Source organism: Delphinus delphis, chromosome 16 (genome assembly GCF_949987515.2).
Source record: "Delphinus delphis chromosome 16, mDelDel1.2, whole genome shotgun sequence".
In the NCBI taxonomy this organism is placed as follows: Eukaryota; Metazoa; Chordata; class Mammalia; order Artiodactyla; family Delphinidae; genus Delphinus; species Delphinus delphis.
In genome coordinates, this window is record NC_082698.1 from 219,722 (window position 1) to 236,514 (window position 16,793).

General features: G+C 52.7%; 1 protein-coding gene across 4 annotated transcripts; it reads right to left on the reverse strand.

The window, feature by feature from the left end:
- Positions 1-2,902: 2,902 nt before the first annotated feature.
- On the reverse strand, positions 2,903-13,389 carry CYP2E1 (cytochrome P450 family 2 subfamily E member 1). 4 transcript variants are annotated; one of them, XM_060033794.1, is made up of 9 exons: positions 13,166-13,389; positions 12,063-12,222; positions 9,015-9,164; positions 8,558-8,718; positions 7,931-8,107; positions 6,748-6,889; positions 4,705-4,892; positions 4,066-4,207; positions 2,903-3,336 (listed from the first exon to the last, which is right to left on the reverse strand). In XM_060033794.1, the coding sequence occupies exons 1-9, from the start codon at positions 13,340-13,342 to the stop codon at positions 3,227-3,229; spliced, it is 1,407 nt and encodes a 468-aa protein (XP_059889777.1). In that variant the 5' UTR covers positions 13,343-13,389; the 3' UTR covers positions 2,903-3,226. The 4 variants fall into 4 exon arrangements, with proteins under 4 accessions (XP_059889777.1, XP_059889776.1, XP_059889775.1 ...); XM_060033793.1 differs by having other exon boundaries at positions 2,903-3,360; XM_060033792.1 differs by having other exon boundaries at positions 2,903-3,305; positions 13,166-13,388.
- Between the last annotated feature and the right edge of the window lie 3,404 nt (positions 13,390-16,793).

A 16,793-nucleotide genomic window follows, 5' to 3' on the forward strand; every position in this document is an offset into this window, starting at 1 on the left:
CCTGTATTCTTGTCACCTTACCATCTGGAGGTTCATTGGTTGTATTCTAGAAGAGACAAACTTAACAAGGAAGTTAAAAATGCATGGCCCGAAGATCAGTAGAAGTAGGAAGGCTGCTATAGGACCTAGAAGAGGAGTTAGCCAAGAGAACCAGGACCAGATATTAGTCTTGAGATCCCACCAGTCGAATCCCTCTGAGGCTCCCTTCATATAAAACCCTTTAGCTCTTTCGATAATATTCCGAAGTTTAGTTTGAATTTTGCCCAATTGGTTGACCAAAAAAAACAGCAATTCTCCTTTAACATTGCACAGGTCCCACCTTGTTTAACCATTGGTAAGTATAAAGCTCTCCTATTCTGTAAAACCACTCCTGCTAGAGAATTTATTTGTTCTTGTAGAGTGTTAATTTGAGCTGCTGGGTAGGCAGTCTGTTGTGTAAGTTCAAGAAAGAGCTGTCGGGCAGTGAAAATAAAGTTTAAAAGTCCAGATGAGCCTGTTTCTATCCCAACAATAATCTCTAGGACTGATATTACAGTGAGAGGTGCCCGCTTTTGTTTACGTGATTGAGAGTATAAGGGAAGTGGGGTGCTGTCATTTATAAGGATAAGATTAGGAATAATGTATGCAAGGGTACAGGTCCCCCGTCCAGTTGGCTGGAAGGCATAAATAGGCATTGGGTCCGCAAAGGAAACAGGTGCGATTTGTAGGGGCTAGGCAGACGTCTAAGGTGATGTTGAAGTAGGGTTTTCCTAAATGGGTGCAGGAATGTTCTATGCCCTCACAGGTAGTAGCTAAAGTCATTCCAGCTAAAGGAGAGAGGCAAGCAACCTTTGAGGGATGAGAGGAAAAGTTTTAAGCCCAGTTGAAAGAAGGAATAGTAAGGTTCCACCCTATGTCATAATCCTCAGGTGTCTTGAGATTTTTGCAGTCTTCTTGCTTAATATTTGAGGGTTGGAACCAAAAATTGTGGTTCTGTTAGGGACAACTTGGGGATGGGGTGGGACTTTAGCTAGAGTAGTCTTCGTGGTGGCTGTTAGGGCCATATTTACTGGTGTAAATGATAAAGTAGCTTTAAGTTTTGTTAAAAGCTCCCAGCCTAGCAGAGGTGTGGGACAGGCCGGGAGGACTAGGAAAGAGTGTGTGAATAAAGCGTTTTCAAGAGACGGGGTGAGGGAGGTGTAAAGTGGCCATAAGAGGGTTGTCCATCTATCCCCGTTGGGAGGATCGAGGAACAGCGAGTGGGACCAGAGAAGGAGGTCAGAGCTGAATAAGTAGCCCCAGTGTCAGTCAGACACTGATAGGAGCCCCTGCCACATCCAGGGTTACCTGGGGCTCCTCCGGTCTTATGGGGAACGTAGGGGCCTGGAGGTTGAGCCCCAGGCCCCTTCAGTCGTCCGCACCCAGGAGCCCCAGATCCAGAGCACAGTCCGCTTCTCGTTCCTGATGGCCACTTACCACCGACAGGGGAAACTGGCCTTGACTTTGGCCCAGGGGGCAGGGACCTGAAATACCCTGGGTGTTGGGTGGTCATGGTGTTGGCCTACCCGCTTGAGGATGGGAGGGACAACTCCTTTTCCAATGGCCCTTTCGGTGACAGTAAGGGCATGGGGTATGGGGTGGCAGGGTGCAGCATTTCCTGACAGTGTGCCCCTGCCGACTGCACTGGTAGCAGGTCAGCGGTGGTCTTTGAGAAGGAGAGGGGATTCCTGTCGGTCCCTGTTGTGGGGACTGAGCAGTGGCAACGGCCATGTATTAGAGCGTGTGTCGCTTTAATTTTTCCTCCTCTCTTAGTTCTCACCTATTCCTGGAAATTTCCTCCCTGTCGCTGAAGATCTTAAAGGCCGTGTCAAGTAGGACAGAGAGTGGGGTTTGCGGGCCCTGTTCTAGTTTTCGTCATTTTTGTCTGATGTCAGGGGATGCTTGGCTTTTAAAATGAACTGCAAGTGTGGCCTGACTTTCAATGATGCAAAGAGGATCATTCCCAGGCTTTAAGGTCTTGTCATTTGCTCGCTAGGTTTTGGATTTGCTTGGGACCCGACACCCCTTCCTTCTTTCTAATCTGTGGATATGTTACCTAACGTGGTAGGTGGGACTTTGCATATGTGATAGGGTAAGGATCCTGAGAAGGGGAGGGATTCCAGGGTTACCTGGGTGAGCGCGATGTTATCACAGGACCTTATAAGTGAGAAGCAGGAGGGTCAGTGAGAGCTGGAAGATGCTGCACTGCTGGCTGTGAAAACTTACTCACTTTACTAAGGAACATGGGGCTTATGTGCTGCACAGTGTTCCAAAGCTCTGCATCTTACCCGCTCAGCCCTCACACTCTATGCTGTGGAGGGGGGCTGCTGACATGCCCATTTGACAGGAAGTCTGGACATACAGTGCGTTTCCTGGTGTGTGCCCTCTGGGTGGGAACAGGGTTCTTGTCCCAAATTCTTCTTCTGTTTCACAACATTGAGGTTTAGTTCACGGAGCTGATTAATGATTTCCTCGTTTCTGCCTCATTCTGCACAAGGGTCCCCATATCCTTATGAGTTCCGCTTCCAGGCACAAAGACTTAAGAGATAATAAGAGATCTCTATGCTGACTTTTCAGACATATTTTAATCTTAAAATATAGCACAGGATAATGCTATTAGTGAGCCCAAAGGAATACTTCACAGCCTAGGGAAAGATGTCAGGGGATGCATTTAGGATATGGCTAACAAATCCTCCGAAGGTATATTATTTTTATTTTTTCCAAACAGCAAAATAGTGTCTGTGCTCCTTTTTGTGAACCCTTTACAGGAGATGCTGACTCTGGTGACTGGGGCGCTCCACTTTTGCCGAAGAGTTCAGTTTCACCCACACTGATATGTTCTTACTTATCATGGTTTCTAGGAACTCCAACACAAACTAAGTCATAGTTTGCTCTAATTACTTTAATTAGTTTGACACAATCTTTTATGGACTTTGCTTCAAATTCTCTCTGAAGAATGTGCTTGGCCTGGAAAGCAGCCTCTCTGGCCCAGGTGGTTCCCTGTGGAGCCCTGGCTAGCCTTGCTGAGGGGCACAGGGAAGCGGGAGGCCTCCAGGCCAGCGTCAAGGGACCCGCGGGCTTCAGAGAACGTGTGCCTCACACTTGTGAGCGGGGAATGACACAGAGTCTGTAATGGGGGGGGACCTTGGCAAACCCAACTGCGATGGGGCTGAGGTCGATATCCATGGGGTCCACTGGCGACTTCAAGTTAAAGTGCTGCAGGATGGAGGCCAAGAACAGGAACAGTTCCATGCGAGCCAGGCCTTCTCCAACACACACCCGCTTTCCTGGAGGTGACAGCAACACTAAGACACCGCCCTGGGCGACACAGCAAGAGCAGAGCTGGGTGGGAGGAGGCTGTGCGTCAACGGCCACCCTAAGCAGAGTTGACCCCCGTCTGTCTGTTGAAAGGGAGCCCAGAGTGGATTTCAGTGTAAGAGTATCAGCGACGGGTGTGCTCAGGGACCAGCCTTCACACAGCCTCAACCACCAGGACTCAGCTTCATGAACCTGTGTTAGGTTGGGAGAATGGGCCCTGCCCAGTGCTCAGCCTGATGTCCTACAGGAAAGAAGAGCGGCCCCAGGTGGAAGCCAAAGCTCTCGTGTTGGTGTTAAAGTTATCGAGTTGGTTTCAGATCTTCCATCATACCCACACCAAGGGCAGGCCCTGGAAAGGCAGCCAAGGGCTGGAAAGGTTAGATGGTCCTACGACGAGTCCAGGTAACCAAACGTTAAAATTTGCTTAGTAACCCTTGTTTAAAATTATGGAGAGTCAGTAATATAGTTTTGAAAGATTTTCACTAAGTTCTAGTAAATGAAGAGTTTTAGCACTGAATGAAGTGAAGTATCTAAGGAAAGAAGAACTCATCTCAACTCATTCCCAGGACTTCTGGTGAAAAGATGTCATTTAACCTCTCTGAACAGGGAAGAACACATTTGGGTCATGTTGGGGACGGAAATCAGGGGCACGATGCTGGTCACACATGGAACGGAGAGCAGGACTTAGGGACAACCCCCGGGAGGGGGCTACACGTGACCTCTTCTTACCTGCGGAAAATGGCTTGAAATGGTCACTGTACTTGAACTTTCCATTTTCATTCAGAAAGTGCTCTGGCTTAAACTTCTCTGGTTCGGGGAATTCTTGGCTGTCATACAAGAGGGAGTCCAGCGTCGGAATTATGACTGTGCCCTGGAAGGAAGAGGCTGCCTTGGTCAGTCAAGTTGACACAACACAGGCTCACCTGGGAGCCAGCGGTTGAATGTTACGTTAGACAAGATGGTATGTTCCCAACCGGGGAAGGAGTTCGCCTGAGGGCAGACAGAGAGCAGGTGGGGGTCACGACCAAATGGCAATGAGAGCTCTCATCTTTTCAGGGAAGTAGCTCCTCTGACCTACTCATCCAGGGCTGGGTGCTACTGTTGTTGCCTCTTTCTGCTGCTGGAACACACCTCAACCCCAGGCACCGTCTGAGGAGCCCCTTCCCAGACTGCCTCCATTCCTGTGGCCACCAGGTCCCCACAGGCCTGCTGGGGCAGCAGCACTTTGCAGGGTAGGGGTGCTGGCCCGGCCCCCAGTGTTCAGCCGCCTCTGCCTAGAGCAGGTGTCCTTGGTCCCCGTCCTGTTCCCTGGCCGGCGGCTGATCGGCAGGGTGGTGCTCGGGGGTGCGCTGCAGGCTCACATCTGACCTTGGGGATGACGTATCCTCTGAACACTGTGTCCCGGGTTGCTTCGTGGAACAGGTTGGAGGGAATGAGGTCGATGAATCGCTGAATCTCATGCACCACGGCATCCAGGTAGGGCATATCCAGCCTGTCCTTGATGGCAGGGATTCGGCTTGGCCCAATCACCCTGTCAATTTCCTCATGAAGTTTCTCTGCGAAGACACGCATGGAATAAATGCACGACTCCAGGCTGGCTCAGCGATCATGCTCCCGTCCATATACCCAGTAGATGCTCATGGAGCTTTGGATTCTTGGGTAGTTCATCCGCGTGCGTCAGCAAGAACCAGGCTCAGTGAGGCTAGGAACCGTCTACAGCATTTATGTAGTTACTTATTCATGGCCTCCACTACCTTAGCTGGTCATGGCTAGCCCCGTTCTGGTCGTCATGCCAGGAGCAGAGAATAAGAAAGGGTCTTGGGGATCTCTAGTTGGAGGGAAACTGTGTTTATGGTTACCCCAGGCTGGTTTGTTGCAGGCTTGTAAGGAGTGTGGAGGCGAATGGAGGATGGAAACTGACATGCTCCGTGTGTTTCTGCGCAGGCTCCGGCAGGCCAGCCTCCGCTTGGCCTCTGTGGGTTTGAGGTTGCCTGTGGGCCTTGTAATCTGCTGAGTGAACTGCAGCGCTTCCGCAGTGTGGCAACCGAGTAACAATTTTAAACACGTGTAACAAGAGGGACAGTATGCTGATGTTTACTAGATGGTAAATATAAGAAGTGGTGCACAGGGATCTCACGTGGCAGTCCAGGGATATGTGGAGTTAGGGGTGGGTGGAAGGCAGGGAGGCGAGGAGGGGCCTGGGCTGGCTCTGCACCCTGCTTTCTTTCCAAGAGCTCTGAGCCAGTACTGAAAACTGTCAACACATGTTAAGTTTGGCAGTGGATGTGTGGGCGTCAGTCATATTTCCTTTCTGTCTTTTTCTCTGTATTGGAAATTCCTCATAATCCATAATTAAAACAGTCTTGGATTCCGTGGCTCCCCTATAGTACAGAGCGGTCAGAAGCCCCCTCAGAGCTGCCACAGACCCGTGGAGCCTTCGCGCCCTAGACTTCCGGCTCTTTCGCATCACCTTTCTGTCAGGTAGAAAAGCAAAGGCTTTGGAGTCGGACCAGGTCTGACCCTGGACAGGTCACATATACACATTCCTAGGGAAAATAACCTCACGCCCTTTCCATCAGCCCTCAAGAATACAGTGTGTTAAAGGGCTGATTCCCATACCTGGCACACAACCGCAGCCAGCATGGCTCGGGTGGTGAGGGGCTCCTTGCAGTGGGGACCCCCCCTCCCCAGCTCTGTGCCCAGGCCTGAGCACTGCCGGGGAGGGCACCCTGGCCCCAGGCGATGGCTCCTTTACCTCCTCTTTCCTTGGAGGTTGGCGCTGATTGGCCTGTTGATAAGTGGCGTTGCTCACATCGCCTCCACTGGCCCATGCGGGTGGTTCTAGCGCCTCGTGCTCTGTGCATGCGGCCCCCAAAGCCATGCCTGATCCACCCTGGGTCCCACCCGGCCCAGTGCTGGGGAGGAGCCCTGGGAGGGAAGGCCGGGTCCAGGGCAGCAGGCAGACTTGCAGTGCTTTTCCTGGGGTTCCTCCTCTGATCCCCACTCTTCCAATCGGGTGAGACACGCCAGGAGGCCTTGCCCCTGCCCCCTCCTGCCTCTCAGCTCTGCCTGGAAGGCTGGGGCTGACCCAGGGGCGGTGTGCCCATTTTTTCTCTGTCATAAATAGATCATGGCCTGGAGTGGATGCAGCTGGCCTGGCGTTTCTCCACTGGGCTTTCTTCCTGCAATCTGGGGTTTGCCAGTGGGTGTGGGAGAGCTGAGTGCCAGGGCCTGTCATGTACGGGAACACTGCCCCTAACGCATTCGTCCAGCAACCCCAGTGTCACTGCTGCAAGGGTTAACAAGCAGTCCCCGTGTGGCCGACGGGAAGCTGAAGCCTAAATGCTCCAGGCTGACCGTGCAGGTGTGACGGCCACATGGTCCGGTGGCCTTGCCTGTTACTTGTCCTACCTTCGACCTCCGGGTATTTCATGAGAATCAGGAGCCCGTATCTCAGGGTGGTGCTGGTGGTCTCTGTCCCCGCAAAGAGCAGGTCAGCCACGGTCACAGCAATGTTGTCCAAAGTGTACACAGGGTCTGTACTGTGTTTTTCCTGCGATGTGAGAGATAGGGCCTCAATACAGGGAGGTGTTCAGGTGGATGAGAAAGAGACCCTGTGTCCCTCAGCAGAAGAGCACCTGGCAGCCCTGCCAGCTCCACAGGGGGCCCATCCTGCACAGACACCATCGTCTCCATTGCAAGGCTAGGGAACAGAGGCTCCCAGAAAACCGACCACGGGTGGGACTGTGCCCTCACCTGGCTGTGGGGTCCGTGCTCCTTCTACAGCACCGAGGGCCCTCCTGGGGGTGGGGCTCTCCCTGGCCCTGCGCCACGACCTCCAGCAGCTCAGGGCTGAGCTGTGGGGCTTCTGCAGGGCTGCCCTCGGCCTCATTCCACCCCACGGCCGCTGCCTTAGGTCCCAGGAGGCAGGGAAGTCAACAGGGGAGCTGGGCATAGGGTGGGAGGTGGGAGGGGTGGGAGGAGAGACTCTCGGACTCCAAGGGCAGCCTTCCGGGAGGCAGGTGTGGAGCTCACGTGTGCCTCTGGAGCCACGTGTGATGCCGAGGAAGGAAGAGAAGCTTGACTGATCTGGGCGGGCGACCCGGGGGGTGCCAGAGAGGTGGTGCCGGGAGGGCCCGGGCCCCCTTAGTCCGTGCACGACGTGGGGGTTACGTGCTGACGAGGAGCACCGAGGGCCTCTCCCCAGGTGACATGTGGTCATTAGTCAGTTGATCAGAAGTGGTTAAGAGGCTGGGCTGGAGGGAGCCTACGTGAGGGGCCCACTCACCCGGTCCCACAGCCCCCTGATGGCTTCCCCAAGAAAGGCCATCCTGTTGGCCGGCACAGTGGACAGTACAGTGGAGCCTAGGGCGGCCAGGAAGGCTGGCCGTGTGTCGAGGTGTGGTGGTCACGCTCAAGCCAGTGCACTTGTATAAAACTAAGAGCATCAGAATGTACACGATGTGGGCGGCGTGGACACTGCAGTGCAGGTCATAATACAAATCTGAAAGATGCGCCCTGCCCCCGCAGACCCTCTCACAACGGCCGAGTGCCCGGCTCCGCCTGGTCTGGACGCTGAGAGCTGTGAGGGTACCTTCTCCATTTGCAACAGCATGGTGTCAGTGAAGTCTCGGGGGCAGCTGGCCTCCAGCGACCTCTGGTGGTCCTTCACTCCTTCTAGAGCGTACTCTTTTATTTCAGACACATTTTTCATTAGTTTTCTATGGCTTCCAGGCAGGTAACGTATACAGCCTGAGAAATTATTATAAAGCTAGAGAGAGAGGGAGGGAGGGAGAGAATTTTCTTACTATATATATTTTTTCCAGATGCAATAGCATTTGGCGTACTAGGCTGACAACCTTCTCCAAACCTGAACTGATGGCTGTCACTATTGTATTGTTTAGAATATTTTGGCTGAAAGTATCTTTCTGGGCACCACTCTACGAGGTCGTGTGAGTTCCGTGGTGGGAATGCGAGCACATAGGCAGAGGTACCGTGTGCCTGGTGAGGACTGATTTTAAAGAGTGAAATGGTAAGTGTCCTGCGGTTAGCAAGGGGGAAAGGCGGGCCCCGTGGAAGTGTCCCGAAGGAGCGCTCAGGCTCTCTAGTCTTGTGTGCCTGTCTGTCCGCACACACAAGTACCCCTTCTTATCCTTTCCCTGCTGTAAACCCTCGACTGAAGCCGGGTGCAGACCAGGCGAGAGGGAGGGAAGTGCTTCACCTGGATCCAGGGTGTGCTGAGCAGGTAGAAGTTCTCATTGAACAGACTCAGCATCCTCAGGGCCGTCCTGTCGTTGTAGTCAGCGCGTCTGTGGAAGAGGATGTCGGAGATGACGTTGTAGGGCGTGAAGCCGATGACAAAGGTGGGGTCGAAGGGCTGGCCTGGAAAACAGGGGAGCCATCAGGGCGCTTCGCTCGTGGGTGTGGCAGGAGGGCCGTTTCCAGTGCTTGTGAAGAGACACCCTAGGACTGTGAGAATTCTCGGGAGGTGGTGACTGGGAACCACTCGGGTTTTCTTCACTTGTCAGTTATTCAGGACACACCAGCGGCACCCTTGATGACCACGCCCGCTCCCTGGGTTAGAGGGGAAACCAGCTTGTGAAGTGGCGTCTGGGGGCCAACGTGGGGAGCTGCCTCGGTCGTCAGGGGTCGTGGGGCCCAGGCCAGGCTGTACGCACCATGGGTCTTCCGGAGCGCCCCCAGCAGGAGCTGGGCCTCCCTCTGGATCCGCTGCTCATTGCCCTGTTTCCCCATCCCGAAGTCACGGAGGGTGGTCAGGGAGAACCGCCGGGTGTCCTGCCAGGTCGGTCCATTATTGAAAATAATCCCTAAGGAAGAGGGAGCAGCAGACTGTCACTGCAAACTGTCCTCTCAGGAGAAAGGGGCAGGAGTGATGGGCGCCCTGCGCTGCGCTCTGCGCGGGAGGGACCAGGGGCCGCACTGACCCGCGCAGTGACAGATGCTTGGGTTTGGAGAGAAGCCGTTGGGGCCGGCTGGCTTTCTCCGTTGCCCCTGTAAGCTCTGCAACCACCAGCCTGCTTGCTTTCCCCACTCTGCCTTGTGTCCTCCCCAGAGGAGGGAAACCACATCTGACCACTGAGAAAAACCTCTGCCTCTTTCCTGTTTACTGACTAATTTCCTTGAAGCCATCCTGTTTCCAATGATTTTTTTACCCTCACACTATAGACACCTCAGCTCACACTCTGTGGCTTCACAGCAAGTCCTTACTAAAATCTGAGGTCACAGGGCCCCCGGACCACGGAGACCTCCGGATCCGGGAAGATCTTGATCTGGTTCCCTCCTGCACGTGGAGGCCTGAGGAAAGCCATGGCCCCGGACATTCCAGAAGGAAGTCTGGCCGGACCTGAGAGGTATAGCGGAGGAGGGCTTCATTCTACCCCAAAGGGACACCTGGACGGTCTGCAGGGGAAGCACAGGCAGGGGTGGGAGGATAGGGATGTGACCCAAGGAGGCTGCCATGGAGTCAAGCCCGGGGATGGACAGCATGACTACTGATGGGTGTGTGGGCACCAAGAAGACCCATTTACAGGTGCCGTTCACCAGGTTAAAAGCACAGGTGACACTGAGTTCAGGGTCCTGTGTCCAGGTATCCTGGTGCCGATTCCTGTGGGACACTGCATAACGGGCCAAGTGGGTGCTGGGTACGTGACACAGCAGCCCAAGAGGGAACCCAGGGGAGGGACGCTCCGAACTCGCGGGTGTCTATGCCGTCAGCCCGGCCAGGCCTCGGGCAGCTCCAGCCTTCCAAGTTGCTGACCCAGGACACAGGGCAGACAAGCAAGCGGTGGCAGGGACCAGGGAGCGTGTGCTGAGGAGGCCAGAGGACGGAGCAGAGGCTGTGCCCCTAGTCCTGAGGACCAGAGAAGCCAGAAGGAAGGCAGGAGGAGAGGCGCTGGGGGACCACCCTGAACGGCATGTGATAAGGAGAAGGGGTGGTTAAGGAGGGAGGGGCAGAGAAGCAGTTAATTTTAAAATGTTCTGGCAAGAACTGTGTAGAAAGAAAAGGTGGAAGATACAGAAAAATGTGAGAAGAGACAGAGGGAGACAGAGATACAGAGACAGAAAGACAGAGACAGAGATGGAGAGCGAAAGAGACAGAGTCAGAGAGACACAGAGATGGAGAGAGGAAGAGACAGAACCCAGAGGCGCACCATCATTCGGGATCCAAACAGGCTGAAATGGGGCAACAAATCTCCTCTCCCAGAGCTTTGTGAAGATTGACTGAAAGGATGGGTGCGGCCCCCTCGGCACTTTAATACGCAGCCGCTGCTCCACACTACTGGTAGTCACCAATGCTCACGTCATTATTCCTGGGGACCAAATGCAGCCCTGGTCCAGGGCCTGGCTGAGGCTCAGGGTCAGCCCTGGGCCGTGTGGGACATACAAAAACAGCACTTTGGAGCCCTCAGGCAGGAGGCAGGCAAGCCCCTTGTGTCCCACCTGCAGGAGGTGGATGCTGGCCCCTGCCTGACTGCTCTCAGGGGCCCATGACTTGGACCAGGGCTGGCAGATAAAGGGTCCCCAGAGCCAGGATGGAGCTCTTTGGCCCCAGAACTCCTGCTCTCCTGGGGCTCTCCTCCAGTAAGTCTCCTCTTGTGTTAATGACAAAGATTAGGGTGGTTAATTTTGCTTTGAGCCGCCCCCAATAACAAAGCCACCCACAATACCTAAGAGGGACAATCAACCGCCATTGGTTGTGGCAGGATATAACCTCGGAAATGCAGACTGGAAAAATAAGGCAAGGAGCCCGTATACAACTGTAAGCACATCAGTTTGAAAATTCTACATAAAATGAATAAAAGTTTTCTAGAGGCTCATCACCAAAGTTGACTCAGGAAGCGCTAGAGGCTTCCAAGTTTTGCTGGGTTGGTGGGACACTGTTTCCTTCTCATCTGCTTTGGATCTCAAACACCAGGGAGCAAATGACAAAGGCCAAGCAGGTGAGGCTGGAGGACAGCAGGTGGGGCAGGGAGCTTTCAGAGCTCAGAGGTGGGGGAGGGGCGCCCCCGCCCAGGCTCCAGGACCTCCTGGGAGACGCGGAAGATGGAGTCTGAAGCCAGGAGTCTGGAAAACACTCAGATAAAGACCAGTTAGACCCCACCCCACCCCTGCCCCGCCAAGGCCTCCTCCGCCTGCCGGAGGGGAACTCAGGGGCTCTGGAGACACTGGAGGGGGGAGGGGCAGAGGAAAGAGGTGAGCCTGGGGAGACGGGGTCACTGGGAAGTCTCAACACCCCCTTCCTGGTCTAAGAACAGCCCCAGGTAGGACATCGGGAGGCCCCCTCGATGGAGAAGCGGGGTGCCCATCGTAGGTGAGGGGCCCTCGGTGGATGGAGCCCCAACACCCACGAGTAGTTGAAACTGTGACTGGAAAGAGCTCCCAGGGGAGAATGAGGGCCCAGGGAGGCGGGAAGGTCTGCGGGGGGAGGCCCGGCCCAGCCGTCAGAAGCAGCTCCCTGGGTCCTATTTCTCTGTGAACACGTCTGTCCTGCTGGCCGGAGGGTGGGTGCTCCAGGTCTTGTCCACTCTGGGTCCATCAGAAGGTGCAGAGCAATGACTGAGTGAGCGAATGCGCCACCTTCGCCCGAGCTGTCTGCGGATCGCTTCACCTTTCTGTCTTTAGCATGTTGTTACTGTTATCTCGGTACCTCCCCCCAGCATCTTCCCCACCCCACAAGCACCGCCCCCCCCCCAAGTAGGACGCACCTTTGTCCTGGTGCACCCGGAACGCGGGGATTTCTCCTCTGCCAGAAAACTCATTCCTGTAGTCGAGCAGGACCTCCTTCACGGCCTTGTAGCCGTGCAGGACCACGAAGCGCCGTGAGCCCAGGTACAGGGTGAACACCGGGCCGAAACGCTCTGCCAGCTGCGGAGGCCACCAGGCCGGGGAGTGAAGCCACCGCGTACTTGGGGAACATGCCTCGCTTTAACGTGCCCCCCAAGGTCGCTGTTGTTGACCAGGAGAACCCAGAGTGATCTGGGGAAGACCTCCCTAGAGGCTTCTTCTGCCGGGAACACCTCCAGCGCACGGCGCACCTGGGTGTGCCTAGCTGCCCTCCCTCCGGGGAACAAGTAACTGGGAAGGCCGATTCCTCTTGTTCCCCCTGAGGCCCCTTTGCCCATATCCGCCCCACCCCCCACCCCCACCCCCACCCCTGTCTGCTGTCCCCAGTCAAGGTCCCGGACCCCAGGACGCTGCTGGAGGCCCCGGAGCCATACTGTTCGGAGGCCCGAGCACGTCTTCCTCTGCCGGAAGCTCGTCAACGCCTTCGGAGCGGCTCCGTGCCCTGTGGCGTTCTTTTACTAGCTCATTTAATAGACTCATTAACGCATTTTGTTTTTAGATTTGTTAGCTCGTTCACTGTTCACAGCAATCGTAGTGGGTGGGGGGGGGGGGTCAAACACTTCACTTTTCCCCCTGTTCTTTGGCGGCTACGGAGTGCTGCAGGTTGACGCGCAGCTAGTGTGCGTCTGGTCTCAACGCGTGTCCCTCCTTGCATCCCAGTGGCAAAGAGCAGCAGCCCCGGCCACACTGCCCTGGCCAAGCCACCCAACGACAGCACGGCAGTTAACGCTTCGCTCGAGCAAGGGCCTTCGGGGCCAGCCATGGCCAAGGCCCACTGAGCTCCATACCCGAGCTGTAACACTAGCTAAATATTTTGAATATCACTCTTGGGTGCTACTGGTAATTCAGCGAATTCATAACAAGCTGGTATCGAATTACAATTTGTCTGAGAGTGAATTGAATGCACACATATTACATCTAATTCCTGAATGCTCCTCCCTCAAACCAACAATATTTCTCTTACCCTGGTGAAGGACTTGGGAATATCCTTAAATTCCAACTGGAAAATGTTCCCAACGATGGGCAGTGGGAAAGGGCCAGGGGGCAGTTGCCAGCTGCTGTAGATGTGTTTCCAGATGGAGATGAGCAGCAGGGTGGCCATCCACACCAGCAGGGCGACCACGATGCCCAGGGCGGCCATGGTGCCTTCCGGGGATCTGCCGACTCATGCGGACGCTCCTGGGGACAGGCACAGCTCTTATAGCGCATCCTTGAGAAGGAGGGTGACCAGCCAACCAATGTCACCTTCCTTTTCCTCTGGCCCAAGATATTAGTTTATTATTAGCTGCTGTTGGCCACCATTTCAAAGGCCGATCCCTTCAGTGTTTGCCGCTTAGAACTCCATCCAGGCACCCACTTGGCCACGCCTGGGCTCTGCCAGCACTGGCTACTGATACCTGCACCAATGTCAGTAAACTCGGCATCCAGGGGAGCTCCACCAACCCACACCTCAGAACACGGGGTGATGGCCTGTCCTCCCTTTGACACTGATTGGACAAGAAGGAGTACGGTCCTGTTTACATGGGTTTGTTTGGGGTAGGATTTACGTAAGGCAACATCAATTATGTGCCGACAGTCTCCATGGCAGAGTGCCTGATCTCCTGGTGCAGGTCTCACCTCTGAGCAGGTTTGTCTGAGCAGCCCCAGTGGCACTGAATCACCAACAGCCAAATTCATAAGCCAGAGAAGGAAAATGCAGCATCTGACATTTATTCCACTTTGTCAGATCAACTGGCAAATTCAGTAGAAGAAAGAAGAAGAAAGAAAAAGAAAAGAGTTGACCAATTTTGAAAAACTTAACTACATTTTTAATGTAGAAAATTGGGGATAATCACTGTTTAGAATCATTTCTTCAAATTAAAAAAAAATACGTTAGGATTTTTATTGCGTTTAAATCAATGAACTGTTTTGGTAGACTTTATGTTTTAACATACCTTATCTTTGTGCACAAAACTCACCTTCTGTATATTTATTTATGTCAAACCGAGGCTGCATTCCACATACTGAATTTTAACCCACTTTCCCACCCAGTTTGCTAGCAATGTGATTTTTCTGCGTCTAGACCTGCAGCCATGTCACTGGTGTTGGACTTGTTAACTTATTGTGCCATGTAGGGGCGTTGGCCTTGGCAGGAGTCTCGGGCCTGTTTTGTGCCCGTGAGCTGCTGGGCGGCAGGCCCTGCCAGCTTGCGTGGGCTCTGCTCGTTCCTCCCAGGGGCTGGTGTGGGGCTGCAGGGCGCATTCCGCAGGATGGAGACTGAGCAACCTTGACCCCCCTCTGCCCTCTTCCACCCTGCCAGGCCTGCCAGACAGACATCCGGGTCCACGCGGCATTTTTCTTCTTGGTTTGTCCCTCTTGCTGGTGCTGAGGGTTGGGCAGGGTCAGCCTTCCCTGGGGCTCCAGTTCAAGCCCTGACTGGTGGTCGCGAGGACAGCAGACGTTTGAGGCAGAGAAGGCCCTCTGGCCCCCGTTGGCTGAGAATAACTACACCTGGCAGCTTATCTGAGCGTGTGCATCCTGCAAAGGGGCCCAAGGGCAGGCGCAGGTGAACCTAGACCTCACAGGGGTGCAGCCTGGGTGGTCTGGGGCCAGGCCGTACTATTCTAGGTCCTCTGTGGAAATGCCCTTGGAGGGCCAAACAGCAACAAATTCTAAATGCAGGTACAGATGTCTTTTGAGAGTAAGGATATTGTTGAGTCCTTCTTTGCAGAAGCAAAAGACCTTTTTATTTGTCTTGGATCTTATTCAGTTGCCTGCACCTTCTCGGACAATGTTGACTAATTGGAATGACAGAGGTGGCCTTGCCTTGTGCCTGGCGGGAATGGGTACTTCTCCATCAAGTCTATTGTTGTTTGGTTGTAGCAAAGAGACAATCACATTGGGATGATTTTCTTCTTTCTCTAGTTAGCAAGGAGTGTTTAGCAGGGATGAGTGCTGAGGTAATGAAATATCTTTTTAATTGAGACAATCCTAGGACTTTTCTCCTTAAACCTGCTGGTATGATGCTGGATGAAAACATTGTTTCGTATAAAAGCAGTCTTACAGTTCCGCTTCACAGCCAAGATTTTCATGGAACGATACTCTTTCCACGCTCGCGGGTTTAACTTGTTAACAGTGTTTTCAGTAGTTGTGCATCTATAGCCACAGACAAAACTGGGCTCAGTCTCTTCTGTTTTATTACCTGCTGAGAGCTGTGCCAACTCTAGAGACGATTACAGTTCTCTCCATCTTTTGCTATTGTCTGGGATACTTTAAATTGTTAGGGAATTATCTGGACTTTGAAATTTTGATAGAATTTACTAGTAGAACAATATGGAAAGGCCTTATTGAAGTTAAACAATTGTTTATAAAGATTACAAATATCATCTCAATTAGGAAATTAAGACATGCTCCTTGTAACAGATCAAACAATGCAGAACTGGATAAAGCAAGATGTGAGCGTACAGACTCTCCCTACCGCGGTAGTTCTCCTATTTTCAGTCCCATTAAGAAAGAAAAACTGCTGCCGACTTTTGTATTATTTCTCACCTTTCTTTTATACCTACTAAAAGATTTCTTTTGCACTTACTTTGATTCTGTGCATCAGACCTGTGCCTACATTTAAAAGGCACATGTAAACACGTCTCTTGGTTAAAGTGTGCTTAAAATAACCTCCTGTGCCCTGGCATGGCCTGGGGGGAGCCACACCTTCAACACTGGCAGAATCAGTGGCAGCAACTTGAAATAAAGTCCTGGAAGAATGGCAGATATCTTTTAAAAAGCTACCCTGCGATACTTTGAATGGCATAGAAGGAATATTGTGTAGGGAAACCATGGACTTTGACAACTCAGAGGAAACATGTTTCAGAGAAGTTGCATCCAAATGGTTTATTCTGGGTACAAGTCCCCGTTGGGTATAGAATTCGCAAGTATTTTCTCCCGTCCTGTGGGTTGTCTTTTTACTTCCTTGCTGATGTCCTCGGTAGCACAAAAGGTTTACATCTTGATGAAGTCAAGTTGATCTATTTTTTCTTTTGTCACTTGTGCTTTGGTTCGTATCTAAGAAATCATTGCCTAATCTAAGTTCATGAAGATTTATTCTGAGGTTTTCTTCTACGTGTACCATCCATTTTGAGCTGTTTTGTATATGGTATGAGATCGGGTCCAACTTAGTCCTTTGCATATGGGCAGCCTTTGTCCCAACACCATTTGTTGAAAAGAGCAAACTTCAGGAATGGGGAAATCCCCAAGAGTGCCAACTGTCTTGGTACTTTTGTCAAAAGTCAGTTGACCACAGATGTGAGGGTTTACTTCCAGACTCTCAATTCTATTCCATTATTCTGTATGTCTATCCTTATGCCAGTTCCACAGTGTCTTGATAACTGTAGCTTTGTGTTAAGCTTTTAAGTTAGGAAGTGAGTTCTTTAAGTTAGTTCTTCTTTTTAAAGATTTTTAAAGAAGGTATTCTGAACTTCTTGCATTTCCATATGAATTTTAGGATTAGTTTGTCAATGCCTACGAAACAGATAAGTGGGATTTTGAAAGGGATTGCAATAAGTCTGTGCATCACTTTGAGAGAAGAGCTGTCTGTATGAGTTTGCTGCGGCCGCCGT